The sequence below is a fragment of the Oryzias latipes genome (assembly GCF_053564925.1).
Source record: "Oryzias latipes strain Hd-rR chromosome 1 unlocalized genomic scaffold, Olatipes_Hd-rR_3.1 chr1_Y".
NCBI classification, from domain to species: domain Eukaryota; kingdom Metazoa; phylum Chordata; class Actinopteri; order Beloniformes; family Adrianichthyidae; genus Oryzias; species Oryzias latipes.
The window spans coordinates 7461583-7485659 of NW_027616335.1; the positions used below are offsets into that span (position 1 = coordinate 7461583).

At 39.4% G+C, this 24077-nt stretch overlaps 1 protein-coding gene across 1 annotated transcript in view; it reads left to right on the forward strand.

Annotated features, from left to right (window-relative positions):
* The first annotated feature begins 9153 nt into the window (after positions 1–9153).
* LOC144990328 (CXXC-type zinc finger protein 4) overlaps positions 9154–24077 on the forward strand; it is a 29438-nt gene continuing 14514 nt past the window's right edge. Inside the window, exons 1-2 of the mRNA XM_078943513.1 lie at positions 9154–9552; positions 11063–12002. Coding sequence (XP_078799639.1) covers positions 11178–12002 — 825 coding nt within the window. The 5' untranslated portion in view covers positions 9154–9552; positions 11063–11177. The remainder of the gene's footprint in view (positions 9553–11062; positions 12003–24077) is intronic.

Below are 24077 nucleotides of genomic sequence, written 5' to 3' on the forward strand. Positions count from 1 at the left end.
TTTTTACTTTAAGTATTTACATCCTATCCAAATCAGGTTTCTTCTGTTTACTGTGCACCTGTCATTTTACTTTGAAAATTGAGCAGATTTCCTTTTCCTTTGTCTTTTGGTTTGTCTTTCGATATGACAGACTCCATTGCTGTCTTTAGCGCAACATATCAAACTGCGTCTGGGCCGCCTCACAAAAGGGACATTATGTGTCTGTGCCTTAGATGTAAAACAGATACTCTCTGATGTCACCCATAAAATTCTGAGTGGCAAACTGTACACCTCCACATCACGCAGATGATGGCCAGTTGGGCAGAACTAACCTGCTTCCTTTTAATAACTGTTGTTTGAAAGACAGATTGACCTGGTTGGATCGCAGAAATATAAATCGATTAATCAATTAAGTCAGTTAGTCATTTCACCCTAATTTTTTACAAATTCAGTGGAATTTTACATTTCTTTTAAAGAGTGAATGTAAACTTGTAAGTTTGTTTGGCTGTGAATATATCCTGCAATGAACTGTAATCTGTCCAGGTCACACTCTGTATTTGCCTAAAAACACAATAGACTCTAGAAACGCCCCGTAACCTAAATCAGTACAGGAGGGTATGGATTTACATTGGAATGTTGAAATTTTGTCCAACTATAGTCCGCAAGCATGTTAGCATGTTAGACAACTGATCATTTTCTCTGAGGTTTTTATTGTTTTCCATGCACAATTCCACCTTTTGAGGAATTCTGGTTCATGCACCAACAGACCACTGTAAAAGGCTCACAGGTGCTGAGGATCCGGTGCCTGATTTGTGTCTGATCTTCAGCACCAGGGGGTACCACAAGCTCAAAACAAGAGTAAAAGAACATCACAAAAAAAAGAAAAAAATACCTTTGAGAGGATTTAATACATTTTTCATGCCTGCAACCCACATACACAGCTCTACCACGTAGGTTTCCTCAGAAAAGTGGCACTCTTTAAAAGAAGAGATAAACCGGCTTTGCAGAAGTGAAGGATTTATCCCCAACAAGCAAGAAAAGATCTATCAGTCGTAAATTTCCTAACCTTTTCTGCATAGTTTGATTAGCAAAATGTTACTTGTGTTGACATTTTTTCCTTTATTTTGTTGTAATTTTTGTCAAAAAAGGGTCAGAAAATATTAGGAAACCAACTGAAAATCTGTAATTAATTGAAATAAATTTCAAAGTATTCTAAAACAGTCTGATGCCACTTCTACACTGGCCTAGACAATGCACGCTCAAGTGACCTCTTCTGATGAAGAGTCTATGTAATATGCTCGTTCCAGGCTTCCACGTTCAAAACTCTCATGTTCAGGCTTCACAACACGTTTTTAAGTCTTTTTGGGCTCTTCATGCAAAACGGCAGCCAATGAATGCACGTTGAAAATTAATTAAAATAGTTGAAGTTTAACCAATCGGGGACTCGGATTTGGTAACGTATGGTTAGTGTCTTTTTCCAAACCTTGAAATACCAACTCTGGAAATTGACCATGAAGGAGAAACTAATAATTGCAATATGTGCCTGGCTGGAATTATATGACATCAAGTCTTTCATATAAATTAATATAGCTGTGAAAGAAAAAAGATTTTCAAGATTTGCACCAAGTCTCTTCCAACTGTGAGTACATGCGCTAGTATCGGGTAGCAACAGTCCAGTGGGAACACCATATGCTAAGCATGTTCAAGAACGCACTGACATCACATGCCTGGTGTGTATGTAGCGTTAGACCCATCTACTCAATTTTTTATCCACTGTGCCTGTTGCAATGAAACTACGACCTGGTTAAAGTTTCTTAATTGAGATACCGGTACATAGAGAATATCTTCTCCCAGTCATCCCAAGTGTTATTCATGTGAAGTTGAAATGAATAATAATCACTAAAAGAGACTATTTTACATAACTTTTTAAGCACAGTGTTTTTTCACCAGTGCAGGATTTTGTTAGTATTGTCAGTCTGGATATCTGCCGGTGTGGGTACCGGATGTTCTCGGGTTGCCGGATGTTCTCGGGGTCCTTTGGGGTCCTTCCAATGAGAAATATCACTAGAGGAGACATCACGTGGTTCCTCACGGGAGGAGAGCACCGCCATCTTGGTGAGGTAAAGTTTTGAAGACCAAACCACTTTTTATAACATTTAATAAAGAGCTCTGTTTTTACTTTCAATCACTTCATTATATGAAAAAAATTGGCTTGAAATTGCTTAGTTTTGTTCAGAAATACAAACTTCATGAGTATCCCTAACTTAACTAGTATTAGACTATTTAGATTTTTCTATGTTCCTTTATTTTATTTTACTTATGTTTTTATCTATTTGTGTGTTATGGTCATTGTTTCTTTTTTTCCCCTCTATTCTTTATTTTCTATGTTAATATGTTATGTTTGGCAATGGTGACTGATCTTCGAAGCAATATTCATTACATTGTTATTGTTCGTTGTTAACGTTAATGTCATTGTTAATGTATGATACCGCAATTGTCAATAAAGTTTTTAAAAAAACTTAGCGACGTTAACTCACTGGTCGTGGCAACTTACAGCCAATTAAATAGTGTGACGTCATCATTGGTCGAAGGACCCCGAAGGACCCCGAGAACATCCTGCAACCCGAGAACATCCGGTACCCACACCGGGATCCCCCCGAATCCCCTGTGGCCACAGAAAGGATTGCATTTAAAATAATGAACCTCTCTTTAGCTTTACAACTTTTGTTCCAAAAAAAAAAACAATACGCAGGATAATTATCAGAGGTGTTCAATACACTTTAAACAATTCTGTAGTTCTGGAGTCTTTTTGTAATGAATGTCAACAAAGTGTAATATTCACAGGTTTGTAATGTTTAGGTTCTTGCTTCTCTGAACATCTATCTATTGCTAGTGCTAAATATATTCATTAAAGTGTAGCCTTTAGCAGCCTATCGGCTTGTGTCACACAACTCAATTGAAAATGTTGGATGGCTCAGAAATGTCAGTATGGATGTCAGTTTGTTTACTCAAGCATGAGCTAGTTTGAAAGTACATTGATAGTTTTTTTTTCCTCATTCTGCCATATTTGCCATAGTTTAGTCTTCCTGCCTGCTTGTTTGTTTCTCTGCAGTACTAAGGTGACATCAACATCACCGAGTAATTGTGCTGACTTAAAAAATTAATTCAGAGATCATTGCTTATATTTATTTTTAAAGAGTGGCTATAAAATGGACTTAATTGTTTTGCCCATTGTATTGAGGTCTGTACACCTAAAGATTTTTGTCTGAGAAACTGAGAAGAAGTGAGCTGAGCATTCAGAGGAACCGCAGGGGCTTCACAAACAAAAAATGTGGATGCTTTGACACAGCTCTGCTCCCTATGTCCATGTTGGTGGAGGAACATCAAAGAGCTCATGTAATAATCATTCTTCCTGTTTCCATCCCTGGGCAAAGAGCGGTTTAGGTTGGCTGGAAATATTTGAGAACTGGCAAGCTTAAACTTGCCCAGCAGACAGAATTTTGCATGACAGAGGCCATAGTTTTTGTCCTCCACAGCCAGATGCAGCTGGCGCTTCTGGACGTAATCGCCGGCTTCTGTGTGGACCAACATCTTTACAAACAAGCCATGTGGGCTGAGTGAAAGCTGGTGGGTAAAGCCTCCGTACAGATCAGGAATGGCAGGTAAACTGACAACTGATAGATGTATATTTGGTTCAAAAACCAGAATCTGCATTAAGTTTCACTGATGCTCCTCTTCCTGCTCAAACTTTTTCTGCCTCTCTCCTGTCACTCTCAAGGTTTCTCCTATCCTGTCTGTCCCTCTAAACACAGAGCCTTGCATTTTCTCTGTTTGAGCACCTTTTCTGCCCTCTCACTTTGTAAAAACGGCTTGATAAGCTGGTCTTTAAATTAATAGACAACATTTTTTCCACCTTACGGGATGGGAAGGCATACTCCTTCCTTCCTGGACGCTACTTTTGCAGCTTGATACACCACTGATCCAAGGGGCAAGTGGAGCTTGGCATAACTGGAAGATGTTGGAAATGAGTACCTGTTTGAATGTTTTCTCATTGGATTTTTATCAATCAGGACTGGCGGACTTCTGATTTATCTGGCAGTTTCAAAGGTGCTAATCTTAACATTTGTACATACTACATGGCATCTATAAATGACAAAAAAGGATTTCTTTAAACACCATGCTTTAATTTCAAATTGTACTTTTTTTAAAAAATAAGGATTTGTAGCATGTTTAAAAAGGAAATTTAATATTAAATTCTTGAGCATTTTAACAAAAAATATCACTACTACCTCATAAAAGTCTTAAATTCATGTTTCAAGTTTCACAGATCAAAAATCTTATGTTCAGAAATGTGTCAAAATTAATTTTAAAAAAGTGGCAAAACTCTCCTTCAAAGCCTAGACATTTGTTCTTTTTTTACACCATCCACATGATTGTATTTTCAAACTGGTGTTCATCTTTCATGTATTTGTTGTTCTATGCATTTTATATTGACCAACATTTTCTTTTATTTATTATTCTTCTCTTAATGCTTTTTTTTAAGTTGCAAAGTTCTGTCTGGTGGTTAGATTTATTTAAAGAAGATTATTGTCTAAAGTCCTATAAGTAAATGACAGATTTTTCTTATTATTCATTGTGAATGCTGTTTTTTATTCAAAAGAAATGGCAAACTTTGAAAATTAAACCTTCTTAAAATGTCAACAGTTCTTTTTTTTCTAACAGCAAGGCTTTATATTCATTTTTTTTATTTTACTTGAACTTAACCACAGGAAGTACCAAAATCGCTGACCAAAAGACAAGTAAGGCTGCATCAGAGCTGCTAAGGGTGATAGAGAAAAAAAAGCTCAGTTAGAACATCAACTACAATCACATGCTATTATGTAAGTTGATGTATATTCAGCTCAAAATGTGTAGTTTCTAAAAATACGGAGTTCAAATACAAAATCCCTTTGCAAATGAATGTGTGTTAGTTTAAGACATAAAAGCAACACTTGTACCTTTTTTTCCAGGGGAAAGCAGTTCATGTGGTTGATTTTCTTTCAAACATAGTTTTAAAATGGCAATAGAGTTTTGGTAAGAGCAGAGGAAAAGTTAAAACAAATGAAATGAAGTAGCCTAAGATTGACCACTACTCGGTGAATGAGTAAATGCGTTTATTAATAAAGTCTAAATTGAAATGCAATGAAAAGTGGAATTAAAATTTTAAGCAAAACTTCAATTTTTTGGAGGAATGACTAACTTCCAGGTATCCATCCAAGCCATCTAACAATCATAACTATCCATCCATTTCCTGAACCCGCTTAATTCCCGTACGTGGTCACAAGATTACTGGAGTTCCCTATCTGCTGTCTAGCAAAAGCAGGGTACATCCTGGACAGTTCGCCAGATAATCTTAAGGCCCCACAGAAACATAGAACCACACACACTCACATTCACACCTAAAGACCATTTGGAGTAACCCTATGAAGCATGGGTTTAGACTGTGGGAGGCAGCCGGAGTGCCCACACAAAAGCCACGAATGCACTAGGAGGACATGCAAACTCCACACAGAAAGAACCCCACAGGATGTAAACCCCAGGGCCTTCTCCCTGTGAGGCGAGAGCACTAACCACTGCACCACAATGGAGCCCCTACAGCCCACTCCATCATAACTACGTTTTTGAAACACTTTACAGTCATGGCCAAATGTTTTGAGAATGACACAAATATTAGTTTGCTGCTAAACTGCTTTTAGATCTTTATTTCAGTTATTTCTGTGATGTACTGAAATATAATTACAAGCACTTCATACATTTCAAAGGCTTTTATCGACAATGACATGACATTTATGCAAAGAGTCAGTATTTTCTGTGTTGGCCTTCTTTTTCAGGAACTCTGCAATTCACTGGGCATGCTCTCAATCCACTTCTGGGCCAAATCCTGACTGATTGCAACCCGTCTTTTCATGATCACTTCTTGGAGATGGTCAGAGTTAGTGGGGTTTTTGTTTGTCCACCCGCCTCTTGAGGATTGACCACAGGTTCTCAATGGGATTAAGATCTGGGGAGTTTCCAGGCCATGGACCCTCATTTTCAACGTTTTGGTCCCCAAGCCACATAGTTATCACTTTTGCTTTATGACACGGTGCTCCATCGTGCTGGAAAATGTATTGTTCGTCTCTAAGGTGTTGTTGGATTGTTGGAAGAAGTTGCTGTTGGAGGGTGTTTAGGTACTATTCTTTATTCATGCCTGTGTTTTGGGGCAAAATTGTTAGTGAGCCCACTCCCTTGGACAAGAAGCAACCCTAGACACAAATGGTCTCAGGACGCTTTCCTGTTGGCATGACACAGGACTGATGGTAGCGTTCACCTTTTCTTCTCCGGACAAACCTTTTTCCAGATGCCCCAAATAATCGGAATGAGGCTTCATCAGAGAAAAGGACTTTGCCCCAGTCCTCAGGAGTCCATTCGCCATAGTTTTAGCAGAAGATCAATCTGTCCCTGATGTTTATTTTTGGAGAGAAGGACTATGCAATTCATCTGATCACTCCTCAAGACATTCTGGAGTATGCAAATTGCTGTTTTGAAAACTTAAGCAGCAACTTTTCAATTTCCAATATTTATGTAATTTTCAAAACTTTTGACCACAACTGTAGTTCTGAAACGGTTTTCGAGGCATGTTTGCATAGATTTTGCTGTCAGAATGAAATAAAAAATGGATTTATCTTATGTTTGAAAGAAGGCGATGTGTTGACAATCTGCGTAACACCTCACCTGCCTTTCTTTAACCCTTTTACTCCAGACCTTTAACTCCAGTGTTGACATCCTTCTGACTATTGCAACTCTTCAACCGTTTACACAATTCATTTAAATCAGCTGATCAGAGGTGAATTTCTAATGAATTCCTGCTGTTTGGTTGAAACTATATCCTAGAAAACAATACAGGTTTTTGATTTGGGCTAAAAACGACATAATCATAATTAAAAAACCACAAGAACATGTTTACAATAACTCAAAAAAAATCAAAGTAGGACTTTTTCATTTTTTTACCTGTCCTGTCCAATAGCTAAGCAAGCAGATAAGAGCTGAAGACCTAGTGCTGGACAGATTTTACTGTTACAATAGGGGTTTATGGATCTTCAGACAAACAAAGTGTATGCTTGTATAAACCCCTTTTGTATTTGAGAATAAGCTGTATTTATAATATTTATGTTTAAATGTATTCCTTGTTGGACCAGACGGAAAAAAAAGAAAAGAGAGAGAGAGAGAGATGCTAGAGATGGGGGGTGAGGGGTTAAGATGGGGGGAGATAGAGAGATTGGGGGAGCAGTCGATAATACAAAGTCATAACACAAGAGTGTCATAAGTATGTTGCATGACTTAGTTATCACATACACACATCAACACACACGGAAAAATAGTATGCACACAACTATCTACAGATTTTATGTATATTCCTTTATAGTAGACTTATCTCACAGGGCGCAACGACTGAAATTAACTTATGCACACAGACAGGTACACAGACAGTGGTGTTGAAAGCAATACCTATGCCCAAATGTATACAAAAGTGAACAAGCAGGTGGGTTGAATGAATGTGTGCTTCTTAGACTGTACCTTTATCACATTGAATGCTCCAGCAAAGGCAGAGCAGAGCCACAACTCCAAGCAACCCCAAGCTTGGTTTAGGACTGAGCTGCACCTTTTCTTCTGTGTTGCTGTCAGCAAATACTGATCCGCACACCTACAGTGCCCTCTAGTGGTTGTTGCTTTTTTTTTTTTGTTTGATCATTCGTAAGTCACCCCTGAAGCGCAGTAGAACCACAAATTCAAGCAGCTACTTTCAATGAAAAGTTTGTCTAAACACGAGTAAATGCGCGTTTCGGGCTTCTGCGTTCAAAACTCTCGCGTTCACACGTCACAAAGTTTTGAAGTCCATTTACGTACAAAGCATGCGGCCATTGAATACCTGTTGAAAGTCAAACCTGTTGAACTGTGACCAATCAGGGACTCGGATTTGGTAGTGACGTACGGGTGGCGTCCTCTTTGACACATGGAAGTGCCAACCTTTGGAAAATTGATCATGGAGGATAAATTAGATAGAATTATATGACACCAAGATTAGATTAGAGCTGTGAAAGAACAAACCGGAAGCAAGATTTACGAGATTTGCAGCACTTTGACGTATCCTCTTTCATCTATGAGTGCATGCGCCAATATGGTGTAGCAACAGTCCAGTGTGAACGCCATATGCTAAAAGCATGTTCAAGAATCCCTAGTGCGTTCTTGAACGCCTGTGTGTAGCATAAGTCATACCCCTTGCCAAATACTTTACTTATGGCCCGAAATGCCTCTATTCTTAAGTGTTTATCTTTATTTTAACAAAGGTTTTAGTGGTTATAATGCATAATAGAATTGTAAAATTAAAAAAACTGAAATGGCACTTCAGGGATTCCAACGCTTGCTTTTAAAGTGTTGAACAAGAAATAGTCAGCCAAAGAAAAAGAAAAAAAAGAGTGCGATTGTTCCTGTCTGCTTTATTTCCCTTAAAAGTACAGCCCGGAGCACTGGATAAATGCCGAGTGTGAGTCTGAGTGGGGGGGGGGGGGGGGGGGGGGGGGGGGGGAGTCCCGGGCACTGATTGGAAGAAAGATTTAACTGAAAGCCTGTAAGCATCAGTATGAAGGAACGCGCTGGGTTGCACTCAGTGGGATAAATGTGCCACGCAGACCCTGTTGTCAGCTGGCGCTGAAGGCACGGGTGGCCAGCAGGCAGGCGGGATTTATAACGTGATGAATCCCGGAGGTCTGATAATTATGACTGTCGTTGGGCGGAGATAGGGAGGGATGGAGGGGGGGTGATCCGGCGGGGGCATTTTATCTTAATCACAGCTCTGCTCTATTCAAATTAATTTGACAAATTTATCCCAGTCCTTATTAAAAGGAGCAAATGACCCCCCCCCCCCCCACACACACACACACACTAAGTCCACCAGCACTACCCCTCCTCAACTTTTCAAATGTGTGAAACAAACATGCTGAAAATGTCAAAGATTGAGAGAGGGGCCACTGCGAAGGCGCCGCACGCCCCGCTCCACCCAGCCCTCCCACCTCCCCGAGTGTTTCTATAGTAATTTCCAGCCAATGATCAGTAGGTGTCCACGTCCACGCTGCCTCACCTCGGCGCCAATCAGCCACACACAGCGACAGGAGACACGGACGGAGCAGAGACACAATACACCGCCGCCGGAATCGGGAGAGGAGGAAACAGCGCGCCACCTCTGAGATCGCGCCCTTCTTTTTATTATCCCTCCTCCTTCCACACCTTTTGGCTTATTAATGCACTTTCCGGTCTTGTGGCAGCGTGACAGGAAAGTGGATATGAAATGATTCTTTTGTTTTGAGCGCTCCGAAGACGCACACGCGCGCGCGCGCACACCCAGGCTCAGGGTCGCCGCGCTCTCCTCGGGCAGCTTGTCTGTGCGTCTTCGCGCATCTTTGCGTTTTATCAGCCTCACGCATCGCCTCGCAGTAATGTGCCGTTACACGGTCGCGGGCTGGTAGCATCTTGGGAGCCCCTCTCGACAGGAACCTGGTAGGTGATGCTCCTTTATCCCCCCTCCTCTCGCTCCGTCTGCCTGTGTCTGTGTCCATCCCGGTTTATATTTCACCCTCACCTCTCCGCCTGGATTTGAGGCTGCTGTCAGATTTTTTTTTTATTTTTTATGGGGATTTATTTGTTGCGCCGGATTATCTGTGCATGACCTTTGATCTGAACGTGTATCACAAGAAGGAGACAACATAACAGCACATTTTTCATTGCCTTTTCGTTCAAATACTTTTGTTTCTTTTTAATTTTTTTGTATGATGCCTGAACATGTACAGTCCTCCTTATTCAAACCTCTGTCCTCCTCCAGCTCCAAGTATTGAACATTTCTGTCTCTCAAAACTTTGTTTACAGGCTGAAAATCAATATCCGTGACTTGATTGCCTTTGGGCGGCATATTTCGCTCCAGGGGTGAATTGATTAAGTAATAATGACCCTGAGGAGGGCTGATCATTAAGGCAAGGAGGTTTTGTTTACGAGCGGCTGCGGGTTGTTTTGGATTGACTCTGCAGATGTGGAAGGCATTTGTTCCGAAGAAATATGGTCATGTGTCAACGTGGAGTCTGCACTTGTTGGAGATAACTCAAGTTAGCCTCAGAGGAAACATTAGGACCGTTTCAGGTCAAAAAGACACCATTTAGTACACTTAGTTGTACTGAAGACTTGACAAATGCCACACTTCGGTCCCATGCATGCATTTTTGCAGCTTACCTGCAAAGAAAAAGACGTGCATGCGTGTTCCAGCTTTAGATCAGCCTCTGCAATTAGGAGAAAAGCCCAGAAATGGGTAATGGAAGTAGGGAGAGATGTGTGTAATGGGCTTTTATCTATGGAAACCAAATCCAGACAGACTGGTGGAGAGACACAGAAAGGAAATGGAGCACCCCCCCCCCCCCCCCCTCCAACACACACACTCACACACTATCCTGAGGCAGCTGACACTGTGGTTGGTCTGGTCCATGATCTGGTTGTAAATTCACCGGTGGCCATCACTGAGAGCTGTCACTGTAACAGAAGCCATGAATGAATACCAGGTGTCCTTAACAGGAAGAGCAGAGTCTTGTTTACACTGATGGGCCACCTCTAACGCTCTGTTGCTGTAGTTGTTTTCAGCACATTTGAAGATGTCTAACAGTGTCACTCCATTTGTCTAAAACATGACAGCTCTTTTAAGTGTCCGTGCTGTGGGAATAAGGTAACTTTTTGTGTTTGCAGCTATAGTTGTTATAATGTGAATTAAAGCAAGAATTTCCTTCAATTTATACATTATATATATATATATATATTCTTAAAACTGAGTTTTCTTTTTTATAATAGCTAAAAAAAAAACACCTTTAAAATTGATCTTCTATCAATATTAAGTGAATCTTTCACAGATTATTAGTCCCATTTCCAGATGTCACTTTTAGTGAAACAAAGAAACTGCTCTGAATGACAACTGTTTGTATTTTTTAAGGTGTAACTGTTGTTTCTTGTTCCTGTTGTTTGTCACTTTCAGCCCAGAAGAAGAGAAACCAGGATGGTAGCCCATTGTTGGTAGCCAGCTTCAGTTTGACGAAGACCCCTTTGACTTCCTTTTCCTCTTTTTAAACACTGACGAGTCCTCTTCAGCCATGTCCAACATAAACACTGCACTTTGCATAGAGAACGGACAGAATGCAGATGTGTCTCTCTTGCAAAAGGGTAATCTTCAGGATGGTGGATTAAGCCAGCTTTTGGATTATAACGCTGAAATGGAAAGGTACAGGTCTTTTGCGAACTTTTATAAAACCAATGGGGCATTTCCTCAGACTGCTAAAATTGCCCGTATCACAACACCCATCTTTCCCAGTGCCAGAATCGGTATGTCCCCATGGAACTGTGATAACGCCATGCTCTGGGGAAGGAAATCAGCGGCAATAAACCCTAATAGGACCACCATGCATAGAAATGACTCCCAGAGAACGGGGAAACCTGGCGTACCGCCAGAGACGCTGCAAATGGCAAATAATAATTTCCTCTCTACCTTATCCCCTGAACACTGCAGACCTTTAGCAGGAGAATGCATGAACAAGCTGAAATGCGGCACTGCTGAAGCAGAGATAATGAATCTCCCTGAACGCGTTGGAACTTTTTCCGCTATTCCGGCTTTAGGGGGCATCTCATTACCTCCCGGGGTCATCGTCATGACAGCCCTTCACTCCCCCGCAGCCTCAGCAGCCGTTACAGACAGTGCGTTTCAAATTGCCAATCTGGCAGACTGCCCACAGAATAATTCCTCAGCATCCAGTGGAAACCCAGCGAAAAAGAAAAGGAAAAGGTGTGGGGTGTGTGCACCCTGCAGGCGGCTAATCAACTGCGGCGTCTGCAGCAGTTGTCGGAACCGCAAAACCGGTCACCAGATCTGCAAGTTTAGGAAATGCGAGGAGCTGAAGAAGAAACCAGGCTCATCGCTGGAGGTGAGAAACAGGGGCTGTGCTCCCCCCGCTTTTGTTATTATCCCCGTGCACTCCAAAGCATTAACCTCTTCATCCAGTCACGTTCTAAGCCCTTGAAAATTGTTTCCATGCCCACCCATGCCTGAACATCCCCCCGGTTTCTCAAATCTGCCTACCCGCCTAGCCTAATTGGCAGTAATTAGGGGTGTTTGTGTGGAGCGCAAGCTGAGCTTGGCTCAGACACCCCTAATTGCTGCCAGTCAGGCTGGGGCTGGAACGCATTCGAACAACCCCAAGCTTGGCTCTGTTCCAAACAGGGATGGGAAATGGTTTTCAGCAGAGAGCCATCTCTCTCTGCACCCAGTCATTTTAACCAATTATGGAAACTGTCTCTGGATGGGGGGAATCAATACCCCACAAAGCCTCAGTCTACGGCCACCAAGAAATCGTGAGAGTGGCGGAATTGCTGATGGCATTTCTGAAGGCGAGTTGTGTGTGTGTGTCTTTTTTTTGTGGGGGGTGGGGGGTGTCAGCGAGGAACATCTACCGATTCCCACTCTAATTCACACATTTACATTAGAGGATGGAATAAAATCCTTTTATAGCACCTTTTCTTTATTGTGGTTGGGGCATAATTGCGAAAACGTTACAGAATCATGTTTAAAAGATGAAGTTTCTATTTCAAATGAAACACACCCAAAAAAATCTCCACCCTGAAATCCCAGGTGGGAAGAAAATTAAAAAGTTTACAGATCAAAAAGTTTAAACTTGATACATTTTTTAGGCTATTTGATCATCAAGGGTGAAAGCAAAAGATTAACTTGTGAAAATTTTTTCTTTGTACAGATTCTGAACTTTTTCTCCTGCTAACATGAGGATATGTTCCAAACAAATGCAACCTGAGGCCCAGAGAAATTGCTCATTAATTAAATGATTACACGGGCAGTAAAATTGGGTTAATTAAAAAGCATTACCTAATCTACTGTAGTGAGAATGTTTGATTCTTTTGTTAACTACAATTAAGACGTCAGTCTGATTATTTTGTTTGAGCTTTTCTATTGGTGTTTATTTTGGTCCCAGAATCTTGTTTTGTTTACATTCTGAATATTGCAGGCAGATTGGACTTTATGAGTCAATGTGGATCACACGTGTCACTAATGAAGGAGGCATTTGCATGTCTGCCTGCTGTAGTTTTTGTGTAGGTTAGTGGGAAAGGAATATTGTCCAATCTCACTGTTCTGATGGTCTCTATTTCTCAGTGCTGAATGAAGCTGCCATTTTTCTACCCATGACTACTCGTGGAATTGTCGCCTTCAGTAACAAATCCACTATTTAATTTCAAATTCCTAAATAGACATTTTTAGACCAAAACACAAATTTGCAAGCTCAAGTTATTCAACAGTTTTTTTCTCACTTTTTCCTCCTAAACTTTATACAAAAGCCTAGCAATTTTGACTATATGCCTTATTTGACTGATATAATCGAACCAAAATGTCCAAAAAAAGAGATGAATTTGTGTTTTGTTGTAACTTTTGCAGAGTAAACTGGGCTTTTCTGGATTGCAGACTCATATACCCCCAAAGAAAGAACATCTAGGGACTTTTGAGTCTTTTGAATCTCACACCAGCTATAAACTGTAGATGTGCCAACATCTTGTAACAAATAGTGCTCCAAGCACACATGTTAATTGTTATGAATGGTTAGAACCACTTGTGGAAAACATTTATTTACAAAAATGATTAATGACAAAGTCTGTATAGTATCCATGCTTACTTTATAAACGTCTTAAGAAATCCACTGTTCAAGAAATAATAGCTATTTTTAACTCAGCTTCTATAATTACAGGTGCATGTTCTGCTGCAGGAATGTTTTTGAGGTTGAAGGCATCTTTAAGGTGTGAAGATTTGACTATGAGGGTTTTTTTTTTGCTCAGTAACATAAGGAAAGAAACATATAAGAACCGTTTCTTCATTTGAGACTTCATTTGATTGAGAGGTGTCATCAATCTGGTGCTACAGTAACATAGACATGCAGACTCCCAACAAGGTCACATGTGAACAGCATCTGTTCTATAATTTTTTTTTTTCCTTACTCATGCAAACACACAGTTGCAAACAACTGCACACAACAAACATGAGCAGAGCATAGTTTCCTGCCTTGGAAGAGACGAGCAGCTACTGGCAGCCATTTAGATTTGGCTGTCAATGTTTTCCACATGGGAATCACCCTGAACTAATTATATCTTAAGCAGAGGTGGAAAATGCAAATCAGAATTTTACTCACACGGCTGAAATCGGAGAGCCAATTTAATCTAATACCCCCTTTAATTTAGCGCGCTAATGCGAGGCCCCAGAGAATTGCCCCGTGTCACCGCTGTGCTGTTCTGCAGCAGCTTCAGCTCAGTGTCTGTGCTGCTCTCGGGCTCCAGGATGGATTAGTCTGGCAGCAAAATCTCATCTAACCTAACATTTCCCCTGCAGTTACCTCTGCATAGCTCGAGCTCAGATGGCTCAAAGGTCCTCTGTTAACATTCAAATGCAATAATCGCATGAGGCCAAGGTGTATGAGTCTTCTCTGTTTACTTCACCTGTTTACCTTAAATGAAATTTTAGTCCTGCAAAGATGCTTGGATAGACAGGGCTCATTTAAGCATCATTTAATGAAATAAACCCTTACAAAATAGTGTTAGTCAGCCTGTAAAAACTATTGAAAATCAGGCATCTATAGGTATTTTAGACATCAAAATTATGCTATATACTGATTCTTCCTCACAGATGCAGGCATAGTTGTAAACAAACACAAATAGCTTGTTAGATTTTGGACCAAACACACATTTAAAGAGGAAAAATGCAAACAATCCCATTTTCCAAACATATTTATCTACAGATGAAAGAGTTGTTGTAAAGTGATCTCCAATTAGTCAACAGAACTTATTTTTTTATTGACAGTAACTTCTCCTCTTGTTGGGAACTATTAATGTTTTATTTTAGGTGTTCTAATGAGAAAGTTATTTTAAAGCCCCTCTCATATGAAAAAATGTATTTCTATATTTTAAAATGTTGTCGTGGGATTTCCCTGATGATGAAGGACATATATCAAGTAAATTAGGCTAAAAATGGCGTTTCTGAGTATTTCTTCATTTAAATAGTTGTGAATCAGAAGCACAGAAAAGGTGCCTTTTGGAAAAGATTATAGTTGTTACATAGAAAATACGCTGAGCTTCCTGCTCCACTCTATTCTGATGCTTCCAAATACAGAAAAATGGATCCATGTACTTTTCTGTTTTCCTTATCTGAATTGGCATCCGTCTTAAAACTGTATAGCTGTAATATTGCTCACCATTTTTGCTGCACCTTTACTGTTAGGTTGGGGTTGAAGGGCTGTAAGATAGCTGGAGAGCATGTAAACTGAGACCTCTCAGTTATGGGTTGACGCGAAGGGGGTAAGGATTGCTTCATGCCAACAGTCCTACCCACAACTCAGAGGCAGATTTCTAATTACTGCCACTCTGCATCAAATCAAATCAACCTTTATTTATAAAGCACTTTTGCAACACATGTCACTCAAAGTCCTTTGCATAAAATATAACCAAATTTAATAACAAAATGACAAGACAAACAATGGCGACAACCCCCCCCCCCACACACACACACACACACACACACCATGAGGGATAAAATGATGGAATGTAGAGACCTGGCTTTGTACTGAGGTGGGGAAACGATATTTTGGGGACATGTCCACGTCAGTGACGGAGTACACACAGGACCCCCCCAGATCTGAACAAAAGAGTCAGACCCGGGAGAAACCACTGCAGTGACCCCGTTCACTGAGAAGGGTCAGTTACTGATGTGGAGGATCCCTCAGAGGAAAACACTCGAGTTACTAATAAAACGTAAAAGTAATTAAATTAAAATATATTTAAAACAAGAAGAAAAAGCATAATTACATAAATAAACCTTAATAGACAAATAAAATGGTAAGTGTGAATAAAAAATTAAAAATAAATTAATTAATAAAAATAAATTAATTAATAAATACATGTATAGTTTTAATTTGTGGTATAAAATTCATCTCTGAGTCAAAAAAAAAATACCCAGGTTTCTCACGCACTGAGAATTTTTGTAATTTTTTAGTTTAGATAAAATAATTTCTCTCTTGTCTTCAGAACCGATCACTAAAACCTCTGTTTTGTCCTGGTTTAGCTGTAGGAAGCTCTCTGCCATCCATGACTTAATGTCTAAAATGCCCCTGATGACGTCCCCAAGTGGCAGCATATATAGATTAAAAAGTAGTGGGCTTAAAATTGAACCTTGGGGGACCCCACAGTTGATGTCAAATACCTTTGAGGAGCTTGTATCCAAACTTACGTGAAATCTTTGATCTGTGACATAGGAATAATATCACTTGAGTACTGTAGAAACTATGTCCTAGAAAACAACACAGGTGTCTTGATTTAGGCTAATAACAGCATACTCTGCCCATGCTTATAAAATACATCATTACGTGATCAAAGTGGAACTTTGTTCACTTTAATTCCCAGATTTAAAAAAAAAACCTTGAGGTATGAACCTAACCACACTAACCACACTTGTTACATGTTATCACTATCAACTGAACTGAAAAAAAGCATGTATGCATTACTTCTTTGCCCTCCAAATATAGAAATACAAAATAAGCCTAAAGAAACACCTGCAGATTCTACAGTAAAGGTGTGATTTTTTTGGTTTGCGTGGTTTTTACTGCACATCAAGCCTTATAACAACCCTTCAAATTAGGCTCCATCTATCCATTTTCTTTGTGCCCTTCTACTTCTTTAGGGTCATGGGGCTGGTTGGAGCCTCAGCCAGCTGCCTTCAGCCAGAACCAATGTACATCCTGCACAGCTCAGCCGTCTATAAAAAGCCAGAAATACAACCATACATCCACATATGGGCAGTTTAGAGTCTCCAGTTAACCTATGAGATGTGGTTTTGGACTGTGGGAGGTAGTTGAAGAGTCTCAAACAAAATTCCCCACAAAGAAAAGGAACAACACGCTTAATTCATTACAAGTCAGTTTATTTATAAAGCGCCAGTTCACAGCTGAAACAGGTGAAAAGCATCAGACAGAACTTTAATTGATGCGTTATAATAATTCAATTCTGTTCAAATGAAATTAACTACATAATAACAGTATTAAGTGACCAAAAGATAACATGGAAAGGTTTTCAACGAGACAACTGTAAAATAGCAGGAGAGCATGGGTGATAGGAAATGGCGGCGGGGTTTCTCCACGTCAACAGTTCCAGCTGTATCTCAGAGGTGAATTTCTAATCATCTACTGCCTCTGTGCAGATACTGTATCCTGGAAAACTGCAGGTTTTCTTAATTTTGGCTAAAAACCTCATTTTTAAAAGACCACTGGGAACACTTTTACAATAGATCAAAAGATGATCAGGGTGGGACAGAAAAACCTTTCCAGCTCAGTGGTTAAATTCACAATAATTCTCTTCAATGCTTGATTTTTTTATAGGAATTTATGGTGAATGACTTTAGATTAAGAGTCTAATGGCTACTGACAGATGTCTAAAACAACATCCTCCTCTGTAATACAGTTCAATAGAAACATGACATCCTCATCACTTCAAGAGTCGGTTCACTGGGTTATTGAGTAAATTGATGGAAACAATTTGACTGGACCCGCACTTGTTTTTTTTTTTTTTTTTTTTTATAACCAGAAGACTGGAAAAACGAAAAAACAAAAAATCAGCTTCTGAAAAAAACAGCAGAGAAAGCAGGAAAAGGGCAAAGCAAAGTCCAGTCAAGCAGATTTCTCTTTCAATTAAAAAATGTCAAAGGCCAGCATCAAGTCATGTGGAGGAAATCAGCATCTCGGTGTAGGGAGGGCTGATCTGTCTTTTCTGCTCTTTGTGCAGTGTCAATATGACCACATGAAATGGCTGAGATGAAAAGGTGGTTAGGCTGCCGAGCGAGAAACCTTTGCTATGGCGATGAAAGACAAGGCTCGCAAATGGTAGAGAGGCAGGACCTTGAGGAAAATAGCCTGGATTCAACCCCTTAATGAGAGTAGGGGAACCAAATAAGCAACGGCAGCCAGGTCTAATTTGTTTTAGGTGTGCTCAGAATAGATAAAGACAAATCTGTGGCCTTCACCCCTCCCCTTAAACCTTTGCCTGCCTGGAGATAACACTCAGTGCTCTCAGTCAATCTCCATGGGCTAATATGAGAGGGGTAAAGAATAAATAAAAAAAGTGGAGATGGGAAAGCCTGAGGGACGCAAGGCCTTTAGATCTGCGGATATCTGACTTGGAGGCTTAAAAATCGCAGATTAATTTGGTGGCAGAGGTTTGAGGGAGTTTGGAAAAAAAAGAGAAAAATGGACGAGGGGGGTGTACGCCGCCTCGCATCTCAAACCTAAAGGTCAACAGTAAGCTCCTGTCAAGACAATGGGATTTTGCCATCTGAAACACAATGCAGACCGCTTAATTATACACAACTTCCCTGCGAGCTACCCTCAGCTTCTAAAGAGCCTGGGCCCCCTTAGTCGCTGTCATGCCCTTTCTCCCACTAGACCGGTTGTGCCGTGTGGATTTTCTGTCATCTTCCATTTGCACTGAGTAGCTGCTCTGCTTAGGCCTCAGCTCTGCAGAGACAAGCGCTCACTGCTGTTAAAGAATTCATTGAATTTGCCACCGCCGCCAATTAAGGCCAAATCGTAATTGGAGGCATCTGGACGATGCCTTTACATTACGTGGTCCGCCGCCTCCTCTGGCCCTGTTTAATTTAACGTCTGTGATTCAGTGGCGAATGAGAACTCGTATTTATTACAACGCAGGTCGGGCTCAGACAGAGAGAGAGAGATAGGGGCGGGAAAGCAATGCACTGTAGTCGAGGGTGGACGGCGTGAAAGAGCAGGTGCGGCAGGACGCTAATGTGTGGCGCTTTAAAATTTAAACAGATGAGAGTGAATTATTGATACGGACTCTGGCTGAGAAGTTAAAAGGTATCTCATCATTACTGAGCGCCCGTATGAAAAAGTGTGAGAGAAAAGACTTCAGTAATTGCATCAGGTGAGCAGGTTGAGCGCAGGCCGTTGCAACAAGATGATATCACAGTGTGATGGGGAATTCTTCAATCATTCTGCTCTCTGTGCTTATTTTATGTTTGCATGAACAACAGTAACTTCAAGCTAAATGGTTAAACATTTAAAATATGGTACAAAAGTAAAATCTTTGGGACAAAATAAACTTTGTTCAAAACAATGTGTTTGTAGACCGTAGCTGAGGGAAGTTTTCTGCAGAAAGTGGGGTTTTAACAGCTCAAAAAAAATAAATAAATCCCCCTATCTGCTGAAATGAGGGCCCTTTGCCATTTTCGTTTTATTTTAAAATGGTTTTATGCATCAAAACTGACTAAAAGTCCCATTTAGCGCTGAAACTGCAGGTCAAGGACCTTTTGTGCATGTGTCCATGTTAGTTTTCCCATTTAGGTTTACATTTACAGCTGGTCGTTTCTGTTCATTTACAGCCCAAACTTTAAAGTCCGACTCATCACCTTTTGATCTATTGTCAAAACATTCCCAGTGGACTTTCAATTGTGATTAGTCAAAATCAAAAACCTGTGTCGTTTTTTAGAAGAGCAGTAGTTCATTAGATATTTGCCTCTTGAGTTGTGGGCAGGGCTGTTGGCATTGAGCAACTCCGCACCCATTTCCCATTATGGATCTGTTTACACACTCTCCCGCTATCTTTCAGCCCCTCACAACCCCAACCTAACATTACTGGTGCAACAAACAGGGTTAACAATATTAGAGCTATCCAGACATATATTTTTTAGCCACTTCCCAGCTTGGACAAGGAATACAAAGACGTACATGGATCTATTTGTCTGCAAGTGGATCCATCAGAATGGAGCAAAGCAGGAAGCTTGCGGCTTGCTGAATGTTGCAGCTGCATCACTGCTATTGGCTTTTTCCAATAGCATTTTTCCATCTTCTCCTGCTTCACGACTTAAATAAAAAGTACAAAGTAATGCACTTTTAATCTTAATTTTCTTCAGATATGGCCTCCATCATGAGAAAAGTGTGTCAAGAACACGTTAAAACACCATGTTTTATTGGAGCGGGTCTTTTTTGCATTGTTGTTGTGCAGTAAATAAGAATATGTTACTTTTTTTAAGTTAAGGAAAAGAAGGAAACAGGCCAGAACATGTATTGACCTCTTTAAGCCTCAAAATATGTTTTTTGAAGGAAACAAAGCTTAGTTTAGTTTAAGTTTGTTCAAATGTGTTCACATTTTCCGCTTATTTGGCCTTATTTTAATGTTACATTATAATTTAAATCTGAAACTAAACTCTGAACTAATTTAATGACTTTGCTCATGTGGAGAACCTGAATTAAACTGACTCTGTTTTTCCAATTCTGTATAGGAAAGTTCCTCAAAAACAAACAATACGAATGTCATTTTTAGGATTTCTGAGCAGAAATATTTAAATTCCTTTAATGTAACTTGTATGTAAATGTGATATTCACATTTTTTCAAGGATCTTAACAGTAAACGTAAACTACTGGAAAAATCTTTTTTTTAGGCTTAGCCACAAGAAAAAAAGTCTTACTGGCAATTTTCTAGCCTGTTTGGTAGATTTGCTTCCTAGAAATAAATAACGTAAAAGTACATTTTAAAGGGATAATTTGTGTTGAAAGAAATGCGTCTGTGTGATTTTAGCATCTGAGCTTCTTCAACTCAAATCCTTCTGTGCAGCTTCCCTTTTTTATGGTGGGTCAGATCTCAGATCATACATAGTTCAAGCCCAGCATCTGACACCATGCTAAGAGAGATTTTTCAACTTTTTTTTTTTTTTTAGCAAGAAAATAGTGTGTTACAGATGTCATGGAGGTGTGAAGTCAGCCTGTGGTCCTTTGGTAAAGGGTGGGATATTTAAAGCCCCTCTTGAACATCAGGAGGTCTCCTTTTTTACTGCTTTGTCCTCATTTTAGCTAATAATCCTTTGAGCTGTTCAAAATTTGTTGTCATTTCTGGAAAGATTCTATCTTTGGCATTTATTCCGGAAAGAAATCCTTCAAGCTGCTATGGATGTAAGCTGTGATCAGTTTCTCAAAAGACACAGAACAGAGTTGAAAAGAGGCTCTCATTAAACAAAGGGGGGGTTCTTCTTTTCTTTTCCCTTTATTTAAGTGTTTGCCTGAAGCATTTTTTCTTACATGCAGTAAATTTCATTTTCCACTGAAATTATTTTACGGGATGTTTCCATTTTTTTTTTTCAATCCTAGGCTAACAAAATATCTACATAAAAATTAATTTGGGTCAAATGTTGGCTAAATGATTTCATACTTTTGTGACTTATTTCAATACTTTCTTTATGTGGGAATGTATACTTCTAAATATATTAAAATCACATTAAAGGAAAATAAAGTCTTTAACTTCAGCTTGTAGGGACTCATTTGCTATTTGTTGACTTGCAGCTCTCAGCCTTTACCAAATGAAACAAGTCTGTTGAGCTTTATTTTGAGCTTGAAGCAGAGACTACTCTAAATAGTGAAATTTGCCAAGGAAATGTTTAAAGTTAGTTGCTTAACAGGATAAATATGTACATTTATTTTTTAAATCCAGGTTACAAATCAGTATCTTCTGTTCCTATAAACATATTTCTGTCAAATGAATATTCTATTAAATGGGAAGTAGTAAATAGGGGAAAATTCTTTCATCATTTGTCAAATTCCAGTTTCTAATAGTTTTATTTTGAAATTCACCTTCTGTCTGTGAAATAACAAAACATTTCATCAGATAAAAGACAAAAAGTAAAACAGGCTAAAATGTTCATTCTACATCTTATTAGCCATCTGCCTTTATTTTAAATATTAGAAACAATATTCAAACCTCCTGAGACAGGGATGTCCAAACGTTTTGCAAAGAAGGTAATTTTTGGTAAGCAAACATTTAAACAATATTAAATGTAAATAATCTATTTAAGATTTTTCTTTTCTTCACATAGAAAAGAGCAAAAATTTTAATACATTTTGACCAAACTTACTTTGAATTTCACATTTAAAGACCTAATCACAAATACAAAATTATCAAAATGTTAAAAAGATGATTCAAGACTGTTTATTGTTTTCTCTCACGTCACATAGCTTAACCTTATGTACGTTTTGTACAAATCTAGTCACAATCAATAGAGAAATTAGCCATTGATGAATAATACAACTACAAGATCCTACACATCCTTATCTTTCTTTCAACTCTTCAACGTGATGGCAGGATTTCTCTTAAACTCTGAATCTCACCGGATGTTTTTCTTCTTTAAACGTAAGAAAACTGTTTTTAAAAACTTTAAATTCAGTATCATTTATTATCAGATATATCATAGGTATTTATTTACATTTCTTTGTTCACTTATGAACGGAGGCGAAGTGTTGCCCTATAGAGATGGATTAGTGGTCAGAATTTAAATTTGGCAAGAACACATAAAAGTTCTCAATAAGACAATGTAACATTCAGAGTTTAGGCGTTCAATGTCTCTGTTGTTAAAGTCCATCTTTGAAGATGTCTAAATTTCAAAGATATTTTATTTTGAGTCTAAAATTAAAGCCTTATCTTCAGGTGTGGGTTTTCTCTAACACTCATCGAAGTGTGATGTTGATTTTTGGCAAAAATGCAAGCTTTTTCGTATGGAATAGCTCATGTGAGTTTAAGGGCTCCCACACAGATGCTGAGAAGTCTGATCAAAACAAGAAGGCTTGCTCCTACTTTGCATTTCAATTTAACATTTCAGAGAACTGGCAGCATGCTGCCTCGCTTAGCCCTCGCTTCGTTACTCCCACATGGCTTCTCGTTGTGCTAGCTGACGTTTTTCGCTGTTCAGAGCTCTGCCGTGTGGCTGCAGAGTGGGGGATTTCCACTCCAGATCCCTCAGGTGTACGCCAGCAGATGCATGTCCTGTTCATCTGCTCCCCTCCTACCTCCATGCTCCCGTCCTTCGGCCTTTGGCCCTCTCCCGGCTCAGACTGTCTCGATTTCTTCTGTAACAGGTGAAATGCTCCCTGTGTCATAGTTTTCTAGAAATATTAGCAAACACTAAAGCTTCCTGAGGGGAATTTAGGGGGAAAATGCCTCATTCTCTTCTCCAAGAGCGTCAGCCTCCAAAATACAGTGTTGGCATCACTGTCCATCAGTTTAGGAGGGAAATGACAAAAAAAAAAATCATATTCTGAGAGTATTACTACAACCAGTGCTTCTTTTAAACTTTGATATATTTGAAGTGAAATGATGTATTATGTGAGATTTAGTTATTTTTTGTGGTTGATTTGAAATAAAAATATGTAATTGTTGGTATTTAAGCTCCAAAGCTTAGAACCTTTTTTTATTCCCCCCCCTGCTGGATGTATCAAATTCAGTTAAGGAAAACTTTGCATGATTGAGTCCCAAACTGATCAGACCCCAGACTTAGCTTCTCTTAATCAGAGCAGAACTAGATGCAAAACAGCAGTCAGACATTGCTAAAGTGAACACAAAACCTATGATCAGTGAACCAGAGAGTTAGTTTACGATTCTTAATTCTGTCTGATTAAAGTTAGGAACCGGATATTGATAAATCATGTTATAAAATGGTTATAGTATAACGGGGTGGGATTATATAAGTTCGCTTCCTTCCACTCCCTTTCAAGCAATATTTATTAGTATGTCTAATTATCCTAAGTTTGATTAGTTACTGTATGAATGTATAACTGATGATTGTATTGCTTGTGTATTATTTCTATTTGATTGCTTGAAATAAACCATTTCAAATCAAATAATGTTTGATAATCAGCCCCAAAAAATGTTATCTACATACCTGCCAATTTTGATACCGCCACTGTGGCCTTTTTGAACTTCCTTATTCTGAATTTTGTGAGTTTCAAAATAATAACTAAATTTTATTTCTTCGAAATATGATAAATAATATTTCTACAGTAAGTATTTGCACATGGGGCGGCCGTGGTGCGGAGGTAGAGCAGTCGACCTCTGATTAAAAGGTTGCAGTTTTGGTCGCAGGTTTGGTTCCTGCCCTGTGTCCTGTGTCAAAGTGTCCTTGGGCA